Source organism: Clupea harengus, chromosome 1 (genome assembly GCF_900700415.2).
Source record: "Clupea harengus chromosome 1, Ch_v2.0.2, whole genome shotgun sequence".
Classification (NCBI taxonomy): Eukaryota; Metazoa; Chordata; class Actinopteri; order Clupeiformes; family Clupeidae; genus Clupea; species Clupea harengus.
Genome location: NC_045152.1, coordinates 5,031,683 through 5,057,303, shown reverse-complemented (window position 1 = coordinate 5,057,303; position 25,621 = coordinate 5,031,683). Strand labels below are relative to the sequence as shown.

At 45.7% G+C, this 25,621-nt stretch overlaps 1 protein-coding gene across 1 annotated transcript; it reads right to left on the bottom strand.

Annotated features, from left to right (window-relative positions):
- Positions 1-5,104: 5,104 nt before the first annotated feature.
- Positions 5,105-25,599, bottom strand: LOC105899873 (reticulon-4 receptor-like). Its single transcript, XM_031565233.2, has 2 exons — positions 25,035-25,599; positions 5,105-7,873 (listed from the first exon to the last, which is right to left on the bottom strand). Exons 1-2 carry the CDS (start codon positions 25,054-25,056, stop codon positions 6,483-6,485), a joined length of 1,413 nt encoding a protein of 470 aa, XP_031421093.1. The 5' UTR covers positions 25,057-25,599; the 3' UTR covers positions 5,105-6,482.
- Positions 25,600-25,621: the final 22 nt, after the last annotated feature.

The window sequence follows — 25,621 nt, the reverse complement described above, 5'->3', positions numbered from 1 at the left end:
ATGGACAGAGATAATGATGAACACACCTGCCTGGTTCCTTTACTGGTTATATGATTGCTGTGACAGTTAAAGAAGCAACCATTCCTTTCTGGTGATGTGTTTGACATGTCCAGCAGGTTGATAGAAAAAGTTGTCTATGAGTTTGGTACAGCTTCAGACATACCAAAAAATGAGACTAGTGCCCACATCAAGATTCATAAGGTCTGTAGAGCCATCTATGACAATCTCCCGAAGGAATTTGGCACGAAAATAGCTATCTCGCTATGGAGTCTCAGGAGACTATGATCACATCATTAATAAATGGGCTAATGCAAACAAAAACTACAGTTGCAACAGCTTTATCCCCTGCAGCTAATGAGACCGAGATTGAGGGCCAAAGTAATTCTACTTTCTTCAAACCAGAGGATGAGAAGCAGCCCAAGAAGGGCATTTTTTTTTTGTTTTTTTTAGCAAAGATGCTAAAATAATAATACCAAGAAGAAGAAGAATGTTACATTTGTATAGCACCTTTATATTTATATAGAGAGAAACTAAGCAAACTAAACAGTAGAGGAGGAGGAGAAATGTTCATGAAACAGAAAAGTCTTTGAATCCGATATGAAAGAATAGCAGCTGTGGAGAGACTGAGGAAGAGAATTGGGGGCCACGACACTGAAAGACCTGCCTCCCAATTTGGAAAGTCTGGTTTGGGGGCCACGACACTGAAAGACCTGCCTCCCAATTTGGAAAGTCTGGTTTGTGGGACAGTGGGTAGGTTATTGCCTGAGAGAGAGAGAGAGGGAGAGTGAGGGGTCAGGAGTTCACTGAGATAGAGGGTGGGGAAGGGTGTGCAGAGCTTTAAAGGCGTTAAGCGCGATTTTGAACTTTATACGGGACAGAACTGGTAGCCGTGTAGCTGAGAGAGGATGGAGGTGACGTGAGCTGAATGCTTAGTTGATAACTCTAGCTGGAGGGTTCTGAATGTACTGTAGCGTTTGAAAACTTTACGGGGAGGCCAACGAAGATGGAGTTACAGTAATCAATTTGAGACATAAAGAAGGCATGGACCAAAAGTCCATGCACCATTACTAGTCAGAAACGGGCAGAAAACGCGCAATGTTAAGGAGGTGTAAGAAAGCGGTCTTGGTGAGGGACTTGGTATGGAGCTCAATATTAAGTGATGGGTCAAATAGTACACCAACCAGGTGCAGGCTTAAAATGTAAACCATCAGTACTAACAGAAACATTTTTGCGATTTCGATAAAAGCCCTAAGGATTTGGGACCGACCCGTAAAAGTTATCCTGCATCCAAACTGCATCTCAACTCATTTGGCTTTGTTTACCCACTAGTGTCTGGCTCTTCATCTGAGGAAAAGCCTCGTAAATGCAATCTGTTTGTCAGGATGATCTGTGCCCTGACCAAAAAGGCATATACGTATGCAAGTTATGGCATAGCTACTAGGTTCATTTCCTTCCTTGCAAAACAAAAACTTTCAAAGGATTTGAAATGGCCACTCTAATTTTTTATTATTATTTCGGTACTCCTAACTGGAGTTAACCGGAAGATTCCATGTACAAATGTTTACAGTTTGTGATGGTAGTCTACGATGGCCACTCAGACTAATTTTGTTTGGCCACCTTTTCACAATGCATTACTCCAGTGTGTCTCCTCTGCTATGAGTCATGCTATAAGCAGAAACCCACCCCATCAAAGCCGGTTGAAGTAAGACATTTAGAGACTGAACAGCTGAACACAGCCTGTCTTCAGTGCATTCCTCATGTGACTTGTTATATGCTTACATGGCTTTCATTCATAAGCATTCAGCAGCAGAGCATTTATCTGCATTTCCTGGTGAAGTCTCCCGTCCTGTTTCTTCTTAAAATTCATGTTTTGATACAATTTGAAACCTTTCAATTTTATTCACTCTGTTAGTCAGTCCAATTAGTGGTGTCACAATGTCATAATTAACAGCCATCTTTTATGTAATTAAGTTATGAATTGCCTGTTTTAATACATACAGCTGACAGTTAACATTTCATGTTCACAAATGGTAGTACGTCATTTGTGAAACACACTCCAGAAAGATTTCATAATGATGTGAAAGCCAATTTATTTTGCATTGAAGTCTTGACAGTGGCATGCAATATTCCCTTTGTCATTTAAGCAACATCCAGTGACAACCCGTGAACCGTTTTTTGTTTTCATGAATAGAAATGACAGGACTGAGTCACAAAGTTGCAGGCACTGTTTTTCATGGACTATCAAGAGGTGTACAGCATTCAACAATTCCCCTGATCTCTCCTTCCTCCTGGCCAGTGTAGGTGCCAGAGATGGAGGTCTTGAGAACCTCGTTGGTTTTGTAGGTTCTAGTGAGTACAGCAGTGAATGGGATGGTGGCTGTGGAATTCTAAGACTATAGGTAATGGAGTCTAGCCACAGAAGGACCCAAGGAGGAATTGGAGCTACAGTGGCTGCTTTCAGCCTGCCGTCTCGTCAGTGCGCCCTGGCACCCCAGGCCTCCCGCTTTGGACTGGTGCAGCTCTCCTTCCCCTGCTTCGATCTCTCTCTGTTGGAGGACTCTTCTTTCTTTCAGCAGGGCTGGCCTCTTTCCAGGACTGGTGTTGTGAGCTCCCAAGCCTCAGTCGGGCCCTGGCATACGAGCCAGACGATGTCTTTGTGTCTGAGTGTGCCTTGTGCCTGTGCTGCTGCCTCTGGTGCAATGTCTGGCCAACACTAACAGTGGCTGAGAACTGATTCTTGTCTTGTTGTTTCTTTAGATATGATACTATGTAATGTATTTGGTTTAGAGAACTCTTTGGTCACATCCTTTGTTTTCCCTTCCCTGTAAAGGCTACCAGTCTATGGTTTCTAAAGCTACTCATCTGTGTCCACTCATTGTCCTCTCAAGGGTGCTTGTGCTGCTGCCTCTAATACAGACCACTCTCCTCCTGTCCTGACCATGATTCTAGCCTTGTGGACTTTTTCGTCCTTTCAGTCCTGGAGGGTCATGTTTAATATGGTCCTGTCTTGACCATGATTCTAGCCTTGTGGGCCTTTTCGTTCTTTTGAGTCCTGCAGGGTCATGTTTAATCTGGTTTTGGCCACTTTGTGTGTTATTGGAGTTTTGAAGATTTGATATGTGACTCTCTTGAATTTGCCCTTCTATCAGTCTCCCTCTGCCATAACTTACCATTATCAACACGCAAAATGAGCATTGCCGTTAACTTTACAGTTGAACTTTGTCTTGTCGCCATAATTCCCATTAAGATATTGTATTGCCTATAGTAAAGTGTGTTGTCAGTTTGCAGTTTCCATAGCAGCCCCTTATCAATGCATGGTCCCCCTTAGACTTAATACACAAAGCCAAAACATCTTGTGGTCATTTGGGGCACTAACATTCAAAGTGATGAGCCTAGCTTCTGAAATGACATGCAGAGTTGCTGTAAGTGATGAGAAGATATGTCAGAAAATAATTCTCTGCTGTACTCTGGCATTATAAACGGCTTCAAGGGGATTGGCTGTATCTCTCCTTTCATTTTATGAGTAATTTGAAAAGCCAACGTGATTAGCATTTTTGATATTTTGATTTGCATCTGAATTGACATCAACAACACAAGCATAAATTATTCCTCAGATTTGGTAAGACACTGATTTTCAGCTGTACTGTATTGGCTGTCACCTGATGGCTAAAGGGTTGCTCTATCATGATGTTGTAGTGCATATCTGTTATGTGTAAAGAGATGTAGCACCTTTGTTTTGTGCGGTTGGTTGAACCATTCACCTACAGTCTTGCAATTTTCAAAAACAACATCAATTTAGTACTTATTCTTTACAAGAGGTTCCAAGATGTGGAAAAATTGTGAACATTATTTTAAATACCAATACTTAATCTCTGTATCAATACCGATGAAAGAAATTTGGGAAATCTCATATTTTAGCTATTGTTGAGAAATAACATTATTCATTGAACAGTTTTGCAAAGTCTGGCTGACAGTCATAGTGGATGAGTTAGTGCATCAACAATTGCAATGGCTTGTATACTTAGGGCATGCCAACAGACGAGCTAAACAACTCAGTTTTCCCTAGGTGAAATGCTTGTTGTTTCTTTTGCTATGCTATGCCATTTGTACAGAACTTCTCAGCCTTTGTTCGACCTTCGCTTTCCCTACCCTACAAAGGCAAACGGTCTACGGTTTCTAAAGCTACCCATCTGCGTCCACTCATCGACCTGGCATTGTCCCTTCATGGGTCCGTAGGCACAAGATGAGTTCGTTTGCATAACATTCAGACATATAAACCTGCTTCATCCAAGCATTTCAAAATACCGTCAAAACATAAAAATAGCAAGAATGCCAGATGGCTCCAGACAACTCCTGAATTTCGATCAGACTATCCGTGCCCCCCCCTCCACCCACCAAACACAAGCACAAACAAATGCAACCTATCAGAATAAAAGATGAGCTTCTGCTATGAATGAAATGAAAAGCAACAAGGCTCCATCAATGAAAGAAGGCCCTTGGGAGAGATGTGAGATTTGATAAGGCAGATCACCCAGGCAAAAAACCTACAGTATGTGTGCTTACGCGTTCTTGTATGTGCTTGCGGGTTGTCAGGATATCAACACTCAGCTTGTTATGAAACTGGATGTCTGTACACTATATGTGTTGTCAAATAGATATAATTATAAAATAAAATAGTCCAATCCAAGGTCATGTATATTAGGAATAACTGAATGGAGAACTGAAACGAGAAAACAAAATGTCCCGATTCTCACCACTAGATGGCCTCTGTGTACACCTGGTGGCACATACGGTATGGAAATGGTGTTTCGGGGAAAATCTGTTTCTTATTGGCTTATTGGCCAGTGATGTTTAATCGACAGTTTCAAAGTGTTGTTCTCGCTGCCTGCCTACATACAACACACTTCTCAAAGGTCCGAGAGGATTCACAGTGTGTGAAAATCAGGTTGACTGGTTCGTTGATGCATAATAAGGCTGTCTGAGCTTTGCACTGTACGGCAGAACACACAGCAGTCAAATACAAGTGTGATATTCATTATGACGCAACATGAATATAAGATGAGACCTTTAGGTGCCCTCCACATTGCCTTCTCCATATTCCATGTTCTAGCACTTTTTGCTCTTTATTTGATGTTCACTGAAAATAGCATTTAACGAGCAATTCTGTCAGCTGTCATTTTCATTTAATTTCTTTTGTAAGAAAACAAAATGTATGATACATTTATATTCACGTTATGTACAGGTAAAATGACAACATAGCATGTACATACAGGTGACTGCATTTTTAACCTGTATCTATAACCACAATGTGATGCTTACATCAACGATTACAATAAGCATATATGTACATATAAGTACACGTGTCAATAAAATAACTCTGACATGGTAGCAAAATATGCATAAAACTATTGTTCTGGTCCTGATTTACTTAAGGCTTTTGTAAGGTTCAGAACTGTTCAGCCCATGCAAAACCAACACTAAACACATACTATTTATTGGTGCAAGACAATCTCTGTGTGAGTAGTCAGGAATCATGTAATTGGTTTTGCACTTGCTAGAACATTTTTATGGTCTAACAGTGTATGAGCCAAAGCTCACTACATTTTACTAAAAGCAAAATGTATCTCTGCAGTATATTTCTGCATGATAGCAGATTTTCTGTTTTTGAAGGGCTGTATCTGACACAGATCCTGCCGCACTGACCAGAACCTTGTAGACCAAGTATAAATCTGTCCCTATTAGCAAAATTATAGGTGCACAACATAAAAGTGTCTGTAACTTAATAAATAACTCCCCCATGGGCCTAATACATGGAATTCATATCAAATCACAATCTGTCATCATTCAGATCATAATCTCTCATCTTCCACCAGAAAAAAAATTGGTTAATTTGACTTGGAATGTCCCAACAGGAGGTGTCCTTAGAAGACTGTAGAAATCACAATGCTACCGGATCAAGTTGGTATTATGCAGAAATATACTCCAGAGATACATTAGCTTTCATAAAAATAAAGTGAGTGTTTGCCCCCCAAGTGGTAGTGTTGTCTCCCTCTGGCTCATACACCATAAAGGGTTTAGTAAATCATAGCCTCTAATCTTTGGGGTAGCCAAGTAGATGTTGAAATATTCCCAGTACTCAAGGTGTGTCATGTGACCTTGAGATGAGCTGAGAGGGACTGGAAGTGTTACGTTACGGCAGGTTAAGCTTCAGAATCCCGACCCTTCCCTCAGTGCTGAAGAAGAACACGTAGATACAGCACTAAACCACTGGATGGATAAACACTACAGCTGACACTGTAGATAAAAACATCAACACTCAGCTCTATCCTGGTAAAAGTACTCCCTGCCACCTTCTCTCTCTCTCTCTCTCTCTCTCTCTCTCTCTCTCTCTCTCTCTCTCTATCTCTCTCTCACTCTCTTTCTCTCTCTCTCATTCTCTCTCTCTGAGTCTTTAATTGTGTATAATATCATAAAATAAATGATCACAATGACCAAAATAACCAGACTACCAGAAGCAGCATAGTTTCAACAACATTGATAGTCGATCCACTATCTATGAGACACCCGCCTTCTGGCTTGAGATTCTGTGAACACTTTTTCTGTAGTGGGTTATCTGAGTTCTGTTCCTTAGTGAAGTCACGCTTGTGTTTGCCCTGGGGGTGATTCAACGTCCCAGACGAATCCCCCGGGCTTATTTTATGAGTGCCGTTCTTTGAGATGCCTGGTTCCAGGCCCTTCGTTTTAGAAATGTTTTCTTTCTCCTTCAAGGGGGTCTTTGTGATCTGTTGGCTGTTGTAGGAGGAAAGATCTGGGAGCCCCTTGTCGGAGAGGATTGAGGACTTGTCCGTGTTTGTGAGGCAGCATGTGGGAATCACTGCCCCCAGTGGACTCTCTGTGCTAAAGAGTCTCCCGTACCGACTGCTTCTGCTGTTCAACAAGCTGGTCCACGTGTGCCGATGGCTGTCATAACACCCCTCCAGGTCGCCGCTCTTTAACCTTTTCAGATCTTTTCCAAAAAGGCGCTCGGGGACGTGACACTCGAGCTCTGAGCTTGACCCCTTGAAGGTCTTGAACCAGTCCCAGAGCGTTTTGGCCCGGCAATCGCAGATCCACTGGTTCCCGTTGAGACGCAAGTACCGGAGAGACGCGAGCGGCTCCATGGTTTCCCCGCTCAGCGCTGTCAGGTTGTTGTGAAACAGGAAGAGAGTGGCTAGCCTGCCTAGGTCATGGAAGGCCTGTCGGTGCACCACACTAACACGATTCTGGTGCAAGAGCAAGCTATCTAGGCTCAACAGCCCGCGGAACATGTAGTCCGACACGGTCTTGATCTTGTTATTGTGCAGGTGCAACACAGCTAAATTGGCCAGATCCAGGAAGGTGTCTTCATGTATAGCTAAGAGGTTGTTGTCCTGGAGGTAAAGATACTGAAGGGAAGACAGACCCATAAAGACGCCGTATGGGAGCTCCGACAGCCCACAGCGGTGCAGGTGCAAGGTCTGGAGCGTGGACAAGCCGCTGAAGGCAGTGGAGCTGATGCTCCGCAGGTCGCCGTTATCTCCGATATCCAGTTCCTCGAGGCGCTCCAGACCGTAAAAGGCTCCGGCCTCGATGTGCCTGATGTTGTTGGAGTAGAGCCAGAGAACGGTGAGGTTCCTGCACAGGCTGAAGGCGGTGGAGCGGACCTCCGTCAGCTTGTTGATCTGGAGGAAGATGCGCTGGACGTGGCCTGGGATCTCGGTGGGCACGGCGGCGAGACCCCGCTGCTGGCAGGCCATGGTAAGGCGCGGCTCCCTGTAGCAGCTGCACTTCACTGGGCACCCATCGACCTGGACCCCGCCCGCCAGCCAGAAGAGCAAGACGATGGATCCACTGACTGCAACAGAAGAGGAGAGAGAATAAAGAGTCGTGTGAGACATGGGTACGGACCGAATAAAATCATTATTACTGGGTTTCCATATATAATAATCTTTTTTATAATGTGTTTATTGATCAGACCACAAAGCATATTACAAACAGTATAGGAATTGACCGCACAAAGGTCTGATCCCATATATAATTTGTAATGTGTTAATTTGTGTGTCCAAAGTTGAATTGTTGTTGCCACACCTCCCTAACACACTTGAATGTGTGTATCATAAACTCTTGCTGAAACGGGCCCTTTCTCTGCCAGAGAGCAGGGACACTTTTACCAACACAGAGACACAGAGGAGGAGACAATAGGGTGACTAAGGGTTCTATTTTTATAATCCCAATCTGTGACCTTTATTCCTTATTCCTGCATGCCCCAGATAAATGGGAAAATATACACCAGGGGACGGTACCTGCCCAAACGGAAATTGCACAGAGACTACAGTGACTTTAGAAGGTACTGCAGTAGATTTTAAGCATGTTTACTTCCCTATAGAGGAAAAAAGTAGATACGAAAAGTTATACGATTTTTCACTCTTGTTCCAGATCGCTGCACTCTCTAATTGAAATCAAATATGAGATTCACGTGGGAGTGTATGGGTTTTATTCTCATTACCACATTCATTAATGGCGTGCTAATGAACACAGAGTTATGATTTCCCACAATGTGCAACAACCCCTGGCAGCAGATGACCTTACTGAGAAATATACCCCTACCAAAGGAACCCTTTTGTTCTTTCCAACAGAACTCTGAAGACTGTTTTCCCAAATAGGGCTTCCAATCTCATTGTATGAGGTGCTGCTCCTAAATGTCTCCTAAATGGTTGGAGCCTGATTTGCTGATACAGTCTATGCCGAGGGATCTCTGCTTTCTGGCTCTGTTGTTGGACACCTAACCCTTCAAGCTTTAGGTATGGTGATTCAAACTGCATGGAGCTCCCCTAAAACAATTCATTTTGTGATGGACTGTAGTTTACATTTAATGACATAAATTAGGAAACTCTCATGATGAAAGTGTACAAAGTATAATACTGCAGATGATTCTAGTTATTTCATGCACGACTTCAATGATTCACACGCCAATTTGTGACTAAAGCCTACCCATCCCTTTTTTGTCTTCTTATGTTTTAAAGTATACAAACACTTTCGGAAGGCAAAGACTATTTTCTTTTGCCCCTCGAAGCTCCATGTTGTGAATCGCGGAACTGAATTTTCCTCCTGGTCGTGTACACCCCTTCCAGGACGGCGTAGCCTGGTTTGACTCCTGTAAGAGGCTTTTGTCAGGCAGGTCTTTCATAGCCCTGCTTCAGGAGGATGGAGGAGGGAGGGGGTGTGGGGGCGGTGGGGGGGGGGGGGGCACACGTTGCATTATTTAAGACCTGCTCCCCATGGGGCATGCCTGGGTGCACTAAGCCCCCGGTGCGAAGACAGCCCTTCCACATTAACTGCCACGATAAGCCACACTGGCCTGAGAACTTCCTGTGAGCTCCCAGCCCAGGTTCCAGACCACAGGCTACTCGGGCAAGCTAATCACCCTGATAAGAGCCCTCTTGGTCAAGGCCCATTTATTGATCCCCGGCACTTTTTCCTACATTCCGAGGGGCAAGTCCAGCATCTCAGCAAACCGTCTCCTCGTCGTATTTCCTCCTTCCTCCTTTTAGGCTGTTTTATCTGCCCAGTGAATAATGCAGGAGATGCAGTCGATGGGAAATGTGGATTTTTAGTACACTCAATCCAGCAGATAGGGGGACTAAAAGCTGACCGCAGCAACACACCACTGATAAAGGAGGATTTGGCAGCTGTCGATTACGCTGCTGAAAATAAGAGGGTGAGAGAGAGTGAAAGTGAAAGAAAAGGGAGAGAGAGAGAGACAGAGAGAGAGAGAGAGAGAGAGAGGAGAGAAAATCACAAGCTACAAAGGCTTGAGAGTGCCAGCACTCACAACACAGCTTGTCACTCATCAGTTCCTCTCCTACCTGGTCTGCTGCGCTTGGTGCATTAGTATGCTACAAGGGTTTATTGGCCCGCTGTGCAAGTGACATGTCGCCACCGACATCTGCAGCAAAACTGCTGTGGCGTAACATCCCAACTCCAAACAAGGAATTAACATCAAGTGGTAATCCAAATTAAAAAAACGACTCGAAGTAGCAGTACAGCCCCAAAATATATAAGAGGTCCCAGCTGGTTGGTGACTTCTGGGCCTCTTGTCAAAATGATGCTGTCTACTTTCTGCAGCAGTGCATGCCTCATGTAAATTGATTTCTTGTCTGCATTTTTCTAAATCTACCTTTTTAGGGAATGTATTCTAGATCATCTGTTAGTCATTCATTCAAAACTAATTTTGTCCACACTGTCACAGCGTGAAACCTATTTTTCTCTAGCCAGCGTTCTGACAAGAGGGATCACAGACTGTACCTATTTTTTGCATGGATGCTTTCTAGACATGCCAAAGTGCAGCACATGCGGCTGCTGCATCTCTCCATCTTTCATCCCTGCTGCACCGTGAGAGGGTTCTCCCTGCAGCTGTCTACTATGGCACGCTCGCCAGCAGGAGGGGAATTAGAACCCTCCTTAGAACCTACTAAGGAGATCCTATGGAAGCAGCATGCTGAGCGGTATCTGTCAAGAGATAGCGTGTTTGAGTCAGGGGTAGCCTGATAGCAGGGGCTTAGAACAGGAGCAGAATCCGAAAAAGGGGCAACGATGCACAGAATTAGTTCCTGACAGTACTCCTTTGCAGATGCAGGGGGAAAAACATACATGCAACTTAACTCAATCTGAATGCATCTGAATGAAACCATTAAACTTCAGATGCCATCTGCATGAATAGATACACAATACACAATACAATACAATTATTATCCTGAAAACTCCATTGTTGATATATGCCCATAGTATACATGTAGAAGACCAACTTCAGTTTCCAAGTTTGTAGAGCCCCTCAAAAGGACCTTTATCTTTACAGCAACCTTGGCTAGGTAAAACAAATATCTATCTTCAACCTTGAGGAAACTTTTCTTTTTCCTAATATCTGGTAAGGGTTCTGTCCAGGAGTCCTCACTTTGTACAGGATACATAAAGGATCTATTTATTCTTGGCGTAGGAACAAAAAGAGGAGGTGGTGAAATTAGTCATTTCCTCCTCGCATTGTTAGCAGAGCGGGGTCTTGCTACATACATAAACCTTGTGGGCACTTGTACCAACAGCCAATTCTGCATTCTGCCTCACTTGTTAGTTATGACAGACACCTTGAAGCTGTCTAAATAGAAAATGCAATGTGTTTTGATAGGCTTTGTCACAGCATTGGTGTGCTTGCTTCGAGCATGTACGTGTGTACACCGCAAACCTGATTGTTCAGGTCAAGTGTGGAATTGTGTGGCATCAGATCAGCCATGAAGGGCAGAGCGTAGCGTGGAGCGGAAGAGGATCAGCCTGCCTGGGGACCCTCCTGACTCAACAGGGCTGTCAGATGGCATTTAAGGCGTACAGGCAGCAGAGAAACAGGAGATCAGGCATGAATGGAGATTCACGCAACCCTGTTAAAACCCATGCATGTGAGAGCCATGAACATGTGCATGTGTGCTCTGTGTTATTTTCTTTCTTCCTTTCTTAAAAAAAAAAAAAAAAAGGTACCTCATTGTTTTGCAAATGCTTGGTTGTCTTATTCTCAGAGAGTTCCTCATCCCTGTCACCTTTAAGTGTGGACCGGAGCGGATGCCATTTTTTTCTGTGCAATGAGGCTGGATGCCTGATGGATTTCCACGGGGTATTTCAGGCCTGCCTCTCACGTTTTTTTCTCTCTCTCTCTCTCCTTCTCTATTCCTCCTCTCTTCCTCTGACACTCTGCTCTGCGCGGGCTGCGTCAAGCTTGGCTCCGACTTCTCCTCCCTTGCATAATTCACACCTGCAATTTCTGAGCCACAAACACAATGGTGGAACTGTTTACATTATCCCCTCCTTCCCTCCCACTTGTTTGCTCCAAGAAAAAAAACAACCCTTCACTATTAAGTCTTCTCCACTTTCTTTCTTCACACTACGGATTTCACACAGCATCCTCAAGCATTGACTGGGCACCATTTGAATGAATTGTGAATCCCTTTTGCCTCTGAAAACACCAATTAAACCTTAGAATTGTTGTATTGTGTTGGGTGCAGAGTTATTCAACATAATTATCCTCTCCATACAAAACACAATTTAGCCTTCAACTGAAGGAGGAAATAGAGCATCATGATGGTGCATGAGAATAGGCCCTCATATTGAGAACAGCACTTATCTCTGTCTATCAGCAGCTGTGTTTACATGATGGACTGACTGACAGCCAGACAGGCAGGCAGACAAGCAAACAGACAGACAGACAGACAGACAGATAGGCAGGCAGGCAGACAGACAGATAGACAGGCAGGCAGTCAGGCAGACAGACAGGCAGGCAGGCAGGCAGGCAGGCAGGCAGCCAGGCAGGCAGGCAGGCAGACAGACAGACAAAAAACGATTTTGACTAGTTTTGATGTTTGAATATTTGGGTGTCTTGCGTGCCTCTCATCCTCAAAGCCGGAGAGAAGAGCTTCAGAGTGAGATGTGATCCTTTGAGAGTTCTTCAGGCCCCTGTGACAAGCGCTTGATTAAGATGGTGGCTATCAACTGAAAATGAAGTGAAGTATTTTCAATGAGCTCTCTCTAAAGCAGTGTGCTCTGATTAAGACAATGCAAAACAGTGGTGATGTTGAAGGCACTCATGTAAAAAACAACCAAATTAATTAAATTGATCAAATCAAAAGAAAAACAAAAAATGTCTCAACATCAGATGTATAAAAAAACGAAGATAACACTCAACAGTCAGAGAAGAATCTCTGGCTGCAGAGAATATATGTGTGCTCTCCATTGCACTCTCTCTCTCTCTCTCTCTCCCCTCTCTCTATCCCTCTCTCTCTTTCTCTGTCTCTCTTTCCATCTCTCTCTCTCCCTCTCTTTCTCTCTCTCTCTTTCCATCTCTCTCTCTTTCTCTCTCTTTCTCCCTTTCTCTTTTGCTCTCTCTCCCCGTCTCTCTCTCTTCATTTGCACACAGAACCACACACACACACACACACACATCTCTAAGTGAACGGTGAGCCCTTCTGTCCCCTCTACCCTGAGCCCGTCAGCTCTCAGCTCTCCGCTCTCGTCGTCGGCCAGCCTGCACCGTCTCTCTCTTCTCCCATTAAAAAGCCAAAACACAAAGGGTCAGCTCACCGGTCTAGATAAATGGGCAGGACTGAGGAGACGGATAGAAATAGAATCAGGCAGCATTAAGGCGAGGGAGATGGAGGGGCCTCACCAGCCATCCAGAGCATTAGAGGAGAGCAACTGCATTTGTAAAAGGCCAAGGAGGGTCATGTTTACTGCATGGGCAACAAGTCATGAATATTCTATCACCTCTTTCTTCCTCACTATTTCCCTGCAAATAGTGCCATTTGTTCGACTTCCATGACTCTGACAGTGTGTAGGCCCCCTATCTCTTCCACTGCTCTTACCAACGTTCCAATCCACTGACTGCCCTGTTCCCCTGTTTTCCTCACACAAACTCACCAACGATCTCTCTCTCTCTCTCTCTGAGAAGGCAGGCTGTTGATGTGAAAATATGACTTAGTTAATGTCATCATTGGTAATAAAGTAATGCTCTATTGTGAGTTTTAACCCGGCAAATAATTGGAATTGCAGTGAGTTACTGATTCTGACTGTATGCATGTTCCCTGTTTTGGGTCATCATGTTTGCTGAGAATAACACAATATCTAGTATTACTCTTCATATTCCTCATGGATGTGTATTAGACCGCTGAATGAAGGTGTTTCAGCACGTTATGATTAATTGTCAGTCATCTATCATAATATTAGATACTTTAGTTTAGTTTCACTCATAGTGTTAGCCTGTGCTCTTCAGCGTCAGTGTCCTCTTTGAGTTCAGGCTTTATGTTTATTATTCTCCTCTTGTTTTTGGGGAATTATTTGTTTTCTGTTTGTGTGTTTTTCTGCTTGGTGGAGTAAGATATCGTGCCATAATGGTGAAATGTTTGGACTCGGCGCTATAAGTGATACACTAGTTTGATAGTTTGATAGCTTCTCTTACTTCTCTGCTCTTCTCTTTGCTTGCGCTTATTCATTCTCCTTTTTCTCTGGGGTACCTCGTCTCTGCTAAGGATGTCTTTTACCCTCAAACTCTTTTAGTGTTCTATATTTCTTTTATGTCTGTAATGCTACCTGGTTGATTGTAATACATCTATTTTTTATATAAACCGTTGAATTGGAGATCATCTGGTAATTTCAACACATCACTGCGGTACAGAGATCAAGGGATAAATGTCTCCATCAAGGGAGAAAGAAATGATTTGGTTTTATTTGCTACTCAGATTGTCAAAGCTGCCTGGGCCTGTTCCACTTCTCACTGGGACTGAGAAGAATGGGTAGAATAAAGGAAGAGAGAGAGAGAGAGAGAGAGAGAGAAAGGGAGAGAGCATGAGGGAAAACAAAACAAAAGTAAACTAAAAAAAATCAGTGCAGCAGTTTGCTTGAGAATGAGATGTTAGGAAGGGATGGGGAGGGGAGGGGAGGGGTGGAGAGGATGCAGATTGAGAATGAGATGAGATGAGATGGGAGGGGTGGGGAGAGAGGAGGGGTGGGGAGGATGCAGATTGCATCAGAGGAGAAGTGAAATTCGCTCGGGGAGTGTTTTCTCTTCTGAGGAGAAAGTGAAGATTGCGAGCGGTATGATTTCCTGTAAACTGCTGTGTAGATTATGTAGCATGTACATATTGAGGATGCACAAAACAAATGGCCCATTGCTATTCGTGAATAATGTTTTCAAAGCTTAATAACATCAGAACACAACAACAACAAAAACAACCACAACAACAAAATACTAATCCTACACAATCCTGGCGGTGAATGTCATGTGTAGCATATTACAAGCAAATGTGAAACTTTTTTTAGTAATGGTTTACATTAGAGCTGTCTCTGTGAAGCTTCTTCAGGGAATCGTCATTGTTAATGTGAACAAACAAAAGTGAATGAAATCAGTATAACAGGTCAACAGTTTTGTGAGGGTCAATCCAACTGTCATGAAAAAATATTGGTATAGAATATAAATATAAAGAAATATAATATGGACCCCTTCCTTTGTGGACAGCTGCTCGTGGAAAACCATCAAAGGAATGAGAACCATGAAATTGTCATTTTTGTATGCATCAATAATGACGTGCAACTGTTAAAGAGACCAATACACTGACAGTCAGATCAATACCAGGCTTCAGAGAGCTATTTCTCATGTTGTGTGTTGGTACAGGCTAATCCAGTCATTGTAGTTTGGCAGGCTATCATTTTAATGAACAGCAGGGTAGCAATCTGTTCTCCTGCAGCACACAGAAGCTGCCGCCGTTATAGCAGGTGACAGATTAATAATGGATTGGTTGTAATTTGTCAATTAAACATTGGATAAATACGCAAAAATATGCAATGCACACCGCAACAGCAGCTGTACAGGTTAGGTTTCATATTACAAATAATTAGGGCAGCTTTGCTATCGCTCTTCGTTATACCTTTATTTACCTATATGATATTCTTCCAATTTGTTCCGCTGGGCATCTTATATGATATTCTTCCAATTTGTTCCACTGGGCATCATTTCGACCTCCCATGAGAGGCTACAATCGCTTTGTTGTGTGCTCAAAAACCTGAAGATGTCTTTTCTCACAAGCGTTTCTTCAGTTGATGTTGTCCAGGCGATAGTTTAAAAACCTCTGCGGGTGCACCTTTCTTTCTCTAGCCTCTGCATCATTTGTTTTTTCACGAAAGGGAATCATGTCGTGAAATTATACAGCGTGACCACAAGCACTCCACACCGGTGTGAGGGTGAGACACTTGGTTTTATGGAACGCTACATCCCCGAGCATCACAGCTCCCTGTGTGTTGAGCTGTGCGTCTTTTTGGCATTAGTATAATGGTGGGGCTCGGAGAGGAACAGCAGGCTCACATGCACACACTGACTCGGTAAACAGCTCACAGACTATGGAGGGGTGAAGCTCTATGCTTGCTCTGAATTGCTTTGACTCAGGGGAGCCTGGATGGGGGAGAGGCTTCGAGGTGTGAGGAGAATTGAGAAGTGAACACCCGGGCCGGAGCTAACAGAAGATTTGGAGGGACTGAAGATGCTATTTCCCCAGTGGTCCTTAAACACAATACGTTGTCTGCTATATGTTATAATTAAAGAACACACGCACACAAACACACACACACACACACACAGAGAGACACACACACACACACACACACACACACACACACATTTACACAGTCAACATCCAGTCCAGTGTCAATGACTGGCATACACACACACACACACACACACACACACACACACACACACACACACACACACACACACACACACACACACACACGCGCGCACGTATATCCACACACACGTCTCTTTCTAGTGTGTTAATCCATTAAACCCTGAGTGTGGAATGATGAAAGCATCCACTCAGTGTGTGAGTACAGTCTGCTATTTATCCTAATCTCTGTCCGACCACACAGTTAATGGCTTCTCATCACACAGTCTTATCAGCACAGCAATTGGCTTGTAGATTTATTAACACCCCAGCTAAGAGGTGGCGTCATGAAATACTGATGCTGCTGCCGCTGCTCCAGCTGCCATAGAGGCTGAGGACAGTGATTTGTCACTTGTCCAATGTCTCAGCTAACAGAGAACAACATTTATATAACGTTCCCTGGAAGTTCTCAAAATGTTAGATGTGTTTTTGACACACTGTTGTGAGAACGTTTTATAATGCCGCTGCAAATGTTCCATAACTGTTTATGGCACAAATAAACCAAATGGAAACCGTTTCAAATGTGATGGTAAACATCAGGCAAACATTTTCATAACATCACTGAACACTCTGTTTTCGGGGAAAATGTTTAGGTCTATCAAACTGAAAGATGTTGATGTTCTTCTGAATAACATCGCTAAAAGCACACTAAAAAACTGAACGGATCCATATTCCTAAAATTAAAATGCTAATGTTAAAATAAGTTTTCTGTTTAGAATGAAAAATTGTTAGCGGGCTGTGGTTATAGTTCTCAGGGTGAAAGTACAACTTTTTTTTATATTGAGCTCATCTATCTGGACGTAATGAACACTGCAGAGTTTTTCCGAGACATTTCTGGGTGATATGTTTGGAAAGGAGGCCTGGAACAGCAGGAGATTCGGAGACAATTTCCCAAGAATGCCTTGAGGAAAATACAAACTTATTTGTTGATGAACCATGAAGAGTGTGCTTCATACATATTAATGTTGTCACTGTTTTTGAATTGCTTGTTTCTTTTGAAGTATGACAAGTCAGCATTGTGCAAGAGGACGGTTTCAGCCGCTTAGTCATTTCCTTACAAGTAATCAAGGTTAGAGCAGATGGCCAAAAGTAGATTTAAACGTTAAAGTTCAGCTAGTGAACTCTGGCTTCTTCACATTTGACAGGCAGGCTACTGATCAAATCAATTCTTCACCGAAGGGCGAGCCTAGCATTTTAGCAATTTGACGGCCAAATACAATTCAGCTTTGAGGTTGAGTTGTTGAGTCCTAGCCATTAATGTTTTTCTGTCTGCGTAAGAATATAGGTAATAAAGTTAAAGAAAATATCTTTGAGGAAAGGCGGCCTCCACTTGTTTATCCAACACCCACCACAGCTCATCCACTTCTAAAGATACTTATTTTACTGCTCCTTTTCAAAATAGATGACTATTGAGACAAGAGGTATGAGTCAACAGCAGTACCCAGCAGGTCTGAGGGCAAGCACATGGAGGATACACTGCAGAACTGCAGAAAAAAAAACATAATTTGGTAACCTCCTGTCTTATTTTGATTTTTTTCATGAATTTCAAAACTACAGCTGGTGCAAGGAAAGCTACTGTGCCTTCTGGGGAATGTAAGAACACAAACAGCAGATGAGTTAGGCAGGGGCCTGTGTCTGATCTGGTTTGATTGGGGCCTGTCTCTGATCTGGTTTCACTGGGGCCTGTCTCTGATCTGGTTTGACTGGCCAGGACAGAGCCAGATCCATGTATGAGCTGATTAACCCATAGTCATGCTCTGTGCAGAGACCATAGAATTACAGAACATAGTGTAAAATAAAACCAGATAACATCCCTCTGTGCTCACTGCTACCTACTTTGATGGGGTACCCAGTGACACATATTCCTACAAATACCGTTTAGTAGCGTAATGTCTGTTTGAAATCAACCTATGCTTTTTGAAATGTTGAATAGACAAAATGCATCATTGATGTTCCTGGAGTGGAACCTAACAGCCTGGTTTGAAAAGGAATGTATAGATTTGGTTGGTTTACTGCATTTCACTGGGCTACTGCATGTCACTGGGCTACTGCATTTGGCTACTGCATTTGATTAGCTTCGTACCTGAACTCTGTTTACATAATGTTGAACGTAACGTAATCACCCTTCTACATTATTGCTATGACAGAGACCTAGATAGCCTGGATGGGTTCTGAAGGATCTGTGCAAGATAATCACCAGGCCCATTCAGCTGTTGGAAAGATTTTAATTTGAGCTGATCAACTCCTCCCTCATTCCCCTGGATCAGTTGTACCTCCTCTGCCACTGCTAATCTCTTCAGGCAGCGGAGCCCAGCCCTTAACTCTCATAAATCTCGTAACTTGGACCACAGCTGAGTGTAGCAAATGAAGCGGTCCTGAGAGTCGTGACGTGACGTACAGTACGCCATGACAGCTGCTGAGAGGCACTGGGGGCGCTCTGTTCACATCACAGCCACATTATTCCCCGATGGAGGACACTCGATCACAACAGTTGTGCAAGAAATATCCTCCATCCACAGTGGGGAAGGAATACTTCCTCTTCTCCCGCCTTCCTCCCCCTGTTCTATCTGTCCATCGCCTCGACTTGCTCTCTTTGAGCTGTGGATTGTTTGATGTATTTTCAGTCACAGGCGTTTGGCTAGGATTACTGTTAATTATTCAGCCTTGGTTCTCTCGCTCTTCTGTTCTCATCTGGCAAGATGGGCAGGGCCCTACTCGGTCTTTGTAAGCCCAAATCATCACACTCTTGCCTGTATTCCCACCCCTACCTGTCCTTTAACCAATGTTAAGGGGCAGATAGGAGACAGATAAGGGCCAGATGTGGGGCAGATAAGGGGCACATCAGGGCCAGATGTGGGGCAGATAAGGGGCGGATAAGGGCCAGATGTGGGGCAGATAAGGGGCACATCAGGGCCAGATGTGGGGCAGATAAGGGGCGGATAAGGGCCAGATGTGGGGCAGATAAGGGGCGGATAAGGGCCAGATGTGGGGCAGATAAGGGGCGGATAGGGGCCAGATGTGGGGCAGATAAGGGGCACATCAGGGCCAGATGTGGGGCAGATAAGGGGCACATCAGGGCCAGATGTGGGGCAGATAAGGGGCAGATGTGGGGCGGATAAGGGCCAGATGTGGGGCAGATAAGGGCCAGATGTGGGGCAGATAAGGGCCAGATGTGGGCCAGATGTGGGTCAGATAAGGGGCGGATAAGGGCCAGATGTGGGGCAGATAAGGGGCACATCAGGGGCAGATCTGTTCCAACGTCAGCTGTTGTCTTATGTCATCTCTGCCAGCAGTCCGATGACTGTGGTGGAGCACTTGTTTTTTTTTCTTCAGTTTTGTCATTTTCAAGAGAGCTGTCATTTATAGCGTGAGTGCCCAGCAAATAAGACACTAAATTATGCATGAATTTTGCATTGTTTAAGAACACCAAGCCACTGTGTGTAATATGAATTTGAGTGTGATTGAATTTGAAGTTGGAGCTATTTTGACAGACCTGATATGGTATAATTATGACTGTGGAGAGCTGGGGAGAGCATTTGTTCAGTGTTAAATTGACTGTGTCCCTGCATGTCATAATTTTGTAGCTATTCATCTATGTATGTATGTATGTATGTACTTGCATGCGACAGCCTACGTGCATGCAACGCTCTCCATCTGTTGTTTTTCAAACCATCTTGCCTAAAACCAATTACAGCACAGAGAGACCACATGTTTAGGTGATGCAATCTCTAAATGCGGATTGCTCTTTTCCCAGTTCAAGTAAGTCGTGTTTGAGATGTGCGCGCACCGATGTATGCTTCCTGAGTGGGCTTCTGCTGCTTATGTGTGGGTGGATAGAAGGCTATATTCTTTTCAGTTTCAAGATATGAGAGCTTTGTAAGGTGCTCTCTGCTCTCCACAGACATCCTCAATCTGTTACTAGCTAGATGAGGTGATATTGTTTTTTAAAGCAAAATGAGGGATGACATTGACAGACATTGCCTGGCTGACTATACCTGATGTGATGTGTATGCATTTTCAACACAAATGAGTACCATTTCAAAGAAATGTACTGTGGCGTGTAGCGGGAGTCATGTATGTCTGACTTCCTGTACATCCGCGCTGAGCTTGTTATCTGATGTACTGTACATTTGGTTTGGCGGTTTCCCTCTTATTTTAATGTCTACGTGTATTTTTAGTTAGCGATGTGGAGTCAGTGTAAATGTAAATGCCCCAGTGTGATTTTCCTTGTGTATTAGTGTCTTTGCCCACCCACAGTATCAGTGTCTGAATGCATGTGCCTCTGTGTTAATAATCAATCAATCAATTCAATCTTATATAGCGCTTCTCTATATACCCGAAGTCGCTTTACAGAGTCCAGAGTCCATTAGTCATTCATACACAGTCATACCGGTGTTGGTAAGCTACCTCAGTAGCCACAGCTGCCCTGGGGCAGACTGACAGATAATAATAAACAGCTAGAGAGCCAAAGACACCTGACACTGCAAAGATCGCTATATTGGTGTTGGTCACAGAGAAGCTCGAGAAGCCGAGAGAATGGCTGGAAGACTTCAGGTCTGGGGCCACAGCTTCAAAGCACTGTTCCAGGCCAAGGAGTGGTAGCCGAGACCGGTGGATGGAACCAGCGCCCCGCGACCAGCGCAACAGGGTGAATCCCCAGCACCGGAGCTGCACCAGGGACTGCAGACACCAGCATGCCAACGCCCATGGAACCCCCCCACCCCCACCCCCACCCCACCCTGCCCCAACTGCCGACCAGCAAACCCTCAGCACCAGGACACCGGACAGGGACCACTGGAGACTTATCTCGTCCCAGTGCAGCAGCGGGCAACTTCAACGGCTGGTCATCAGAAGAAACTGGGGTCAAGGTGGTGCTTACATTAGAAAGGAAGGTACTCCAAGGGATCTACTACCAGGAAAACAAGCAAGCTGGCCGGCCCTCCAGTGTCGTTTCAGACGCCAGGTTTTTGCTGATGATACCCGGGGATAAGCTCACCACTTGCTGGAGAAGTGAAAGAGAGAGTCTGTGTGCCTTAACGCTTGCCAGGGCTACCAACAAGAGTAGCTCTCACTACAGGCTTTCGCTTCGTTTCTTGCAGTCACAGTGGTTAAGAGAGCATATCCGCCTAAACTACCCTAGCTCTCTGGTTGCGGCCCTGGGCTCACAGTTGGAGCACGTGCTGTGTTCTTCTGGGCCGGGAGAGAAGCTGGGCTGAGTAAGGGCGAGGAGGAGACGGAGGAGACGGAGGAGACAGAGGAGACGGAGGAGACGGAGGAGGGGGAGGAGACGGAGGCGACTCACCAGTCAGCAGCAAAAACCCTGCAGCAGCTAAATCAGGGTGCCCAGCGAGCACCGAGCCAATCAGAGGGATGCTACCGCCGTGGGGAGGCTGGGCATGTTGCACGCCATTGCCCAGCGCGAGAACCAGTGCCCCACGATCCTGCTCCTCAGCCAGTGTTAAGCTGAAGGAGGGCAACACAGCGGGAGGACTGTCACCCTCATCCATCACTTCCTCCTTCGTACCAGAACACCTGCCGCTTGGGCGGCTAGGCCAGGCTCATGGACTATGTAGACTGCATCCTGAGGGCGTTCCATGTCAAGTGTTGGTCGACATGGGGTCCACCATTTCTCTCGTCCGGACCAGCATGCTACCTGGCACTAGGAATTCAAAACCCCCAGGCTGGGCAGGAATGAAGATGCGCACCACCACGGCTCAGATGAGAGGGAGGAAAGCCTCATCGCAGGCCAACAGGTCCAACACCCCTTCTTGCCTCATCGCAGGCCAACAGGTCCAACACCCCTTCTGGCCTCATCGCAGGCCAACAGGTCCAACACCCCTTCTTGCCTCATCGCAGGCCAACAGGTTCAACACCCCTTCTGGCCTCATCGCAGGCCAACAGGTCCAACACCCCTTCTGGCCTCATCGCAGGCCAACAGGTCCAACACCCCTTCTGGCCTCATCGCAGGCTAACAGGTCCAACACCCCTTCTTGCCCCCTACCCCTAACCAAGCGGACAGCAGCAGAGCAGAAGATACAGGACATGGCGGAGGCGGGCGTCATCGAGCCCAGCAGTAGCCGGTGGGTAGAACCCACTGTCTTGGGAGAAAGATTGCTCCTGGTGTTTTTTTGCATCGATTACTGTTGTTTCAATGAGGTCGCCCACAAAGATTCCTACCCCTTACCCCATATCGATGACACCTTCGATGACATCGCTGGGTTCAGCTGGTTCAGCTCATTCGACTTCGAAAGTGGCTATTGGCAAACAGAGCTGACGCCAGAGGCATGCCCGACGACCGCCTTCTCCATCGGCCAGGGGGCTTTGGGAGTTCCAAGTTCGGGCTCTGCAATTCAGGGTCTGCAATGGGCCAGCCACCTTCGATGATGGAGAATCCTGACTGGTTCTCCCCAGGGCCGCTGTGTGGCTTACCTCAATGACCTCCTTGTGCATGCAGCTGACGTCCGGAGCGCCCTGGTGAATCTGCAAAAGGTCTTCCATGCCATCTGCCGAGTTGACTTGCGGCTGCATCTGGAAAAGTGTCATCTGTTCTGGCGAGAGACAGCTTTCCTGGGCCATGTAGTCATCACAGCCAGTGTACCCACTGATCCAACAAAAGTGGCCGCAGTGAGAGACTGACCAGTTCCCTGCGGTGTTGGAGAGCTGCTGAGGAACCTGCATCAACAGTAGAGAGGTGCTGGCCGTGGCCCTGGGCATTCTCCATTCGCCTCACTCACCTGGCTGCTGAGTTTTTGCCAATAACCTGTCGTGCCAGACGGCCCTGAGCAGCTGCAGCGAGACCAGGGTCAAGATCCTTTCTTCGCCCAGGTCCAGTCCTGAGTGGGGGCGGGCCAGCAACCGCCCTGGACAGCCATTTCAGCCCTGGATCCCAAGACCAAAGCTCTCCACTCAGAGTGACCCTGTTTCACCATCCAGAACGGGCTGCCGCATCGACACTGGCAAGCTTCTGGAGGCCAGCACAACGTCCTACAGCCGCTGGTGCCTTCTTGCCTGCCCGTGTGCACGAGTTCTCCAGATGGCTTGGTCGGGACCGACCCACTTCGGCACCACCAAGACACTCCATCCAGGGAGGGGGGAATTTCCAAACCGGTATCGTGATCGGTAAGGTCAGCTACGACTACGCCACTACATCCCCAGAGCGCTGGGCTGGTTAAACATTTTTACCGAACTCTGCCGATCCAGTTAGCCATCCTCAGCCACTGACATCTAGCCACTGACATCTGCCCCGGTCCTATGGGCATACCGGACGGCAGTTCAGGAATCTACACAGTGCTTATACTCGGGAGAGAGTTGTGCACACTGGTGGATTTAGTGTTTCGGCAGAGTTGGGAAACCTAAAGCCAGTGGGTCAGGCCGTGTTCTGTCTTAACTAAATGATCTGATGTAGTTTACCGAGTCCAGCTGGTAGGGCGCAGGAGGACAGTGGTCCTCCATCATGACCGGCTGGCTCCGTACCGGCCCCTTGCTCACCCGGAGTGAAAAGAGGAAGAGGAAGACACTGGGACTGGGACACTGGGACTGAGGGCACAGCGGCTCCCCCTGTGCCCTCTCCGCAAGAGTCTGAGGCGTCCCTGGGGCACTCACAGCAGCAAGGTCAACTCTGTGGCGTATAGTGGGAGTGATGTATGTGTGGTTGCCTGTACTTCCGTGTCGCAGTTTTTATGTGACGTACTCCCAGTGTTCGTAGCATAGAATGTTTATGTCTGTAAATTTGGTCTTTAGTGTTCTAATTTCGAGTGTTGGTGTTTTCCCTCTTAGGGTCTAGTGTCAAGTGACATATATATTTAGTTAGCGATGTGAAATCAGTGTAAATGTAAATGTCCCAGTGTGATTTCCTTTGTGTTTTAGTGTCTTTGTCCACCCACAGTCAGTCTGACGTGACATGTAAGATCACTCCAGTTACCATTCTGTATCAGTGTCTGAATGTATGTGCCTCTATGTTAAAAAACAGCAAGAGAGCCAAAGATACCTGATTCGGCAAAGATCACTACACTACATTTATGTATGTGGATTGGTAAATATCAGGGACAGAGGTAGGGAGAGATGGTTGCAATATGCGGAAGCAGCTGATGTAAGTGCAGTGAATCATAAGTATATTTAATAATAACTAAAAGTCACTGAATAAAATGTGAACATCTCTGTAATGGGCTCCCGGTCTTGGCCCACCTGACACGGGCTTCCTTCCACTCAGGAGTCGTGAGTCAGACTAGCAAACCCACACATCCCCGAGTCTCACCCTCCCAGCTGCGCATGCATTCAGGTGTGGCTGATCCGTTGAAATCATGCCAATCAGATATTTTCCATACGCTAGTCCCCGTACGGCCCCTAGTGATAACTTCACAACAGATACATGCAGAGGCTTCGAGTAGGCTGCACAGCTCAGGTCTAATGTCAATGTGATCCGAAGTCAATCACTTAAACCAAGTTCACAGTGCAGGAGCGAGAGGATTTAATCCCCCCCCCCCCTTATAAAAAAACGCAAAAACAACTACTGCCTGCCTACACCTGCCACCTCAAACTCACACACACCTTATCCTGCTCACATTCACATTTCAGCATCAAGGAAAATTGTATATTAGTTAACCAGACAACCTGGCAACAAAATCCCAATATCGCCAAGACCGTAGGTAAACATCACATAAAATCCCTGCGTCAATGCCCGATTATTGTAAACACAAGCATCTCTTCATCTCGAGTAGCGTGTTTGATCTAGAGATTAATTAGACCTATCTAATTAATGCTGTGACCTACCTTCGCATATTATGGGCGTCATTTTCAAAGCTGATGAAATTGGAAGCAGCCACTTCTCGTCTTCATACGCTTCGGGGTTCCATGAGTCTTGATGAAGATGACATGTGCTGATCTTTAAAAGTTTAAACAGATGCCACCGCACGACAGCGACCCGGGGAGCCCCGTCTCCTCCCAAAGCCGTGCTCTGCCATTTGGGTAAGCAACTACGAAACGATCAAAAGAGAAACTATCATTCACGACCGGATCCGAGGTATCTCTTAAGGTATCATATCTGACCCGTCCCTGAAGCACAGAAGTGAGCAGGATCTACAACTGATAACGAGAGACTGAGATGACGATAGCCCGCGAATCTCTTGACACGATCCGCTGCAGCAAGGATGCACTCTTCCAGGTGATTATTATGGGCTCGCTGATAGTTATCTTGTGTTGCTTTCGGCAAGCCCGCGAGGGTGGGGACTCGTGGCGGATCTGCGCCTCTGCATGGGATCCGGAGAGAGAAGGAGCGGGGGAGCGGGGGGTGCGTGCGCGTGAATGTGTGTGTTTGTGGAGAGAGAGAGAGAGAGAAAGAGAGAGAGCACATTCATTCC

Coding starts and splice junctions, on each gene's coding strand:
- LOC105899873 (XM_031565233.2), bottom strand. CDS start 25,056: ATGACGCCCATAATATGCGAAG. Junction 7,874..25,034: donor GACGCCCATAATATGCGAAG/GTAGGTCACAGC, acceptor CTTCTGTTGCAG/TCAGTGGATCCATCGTCTTG.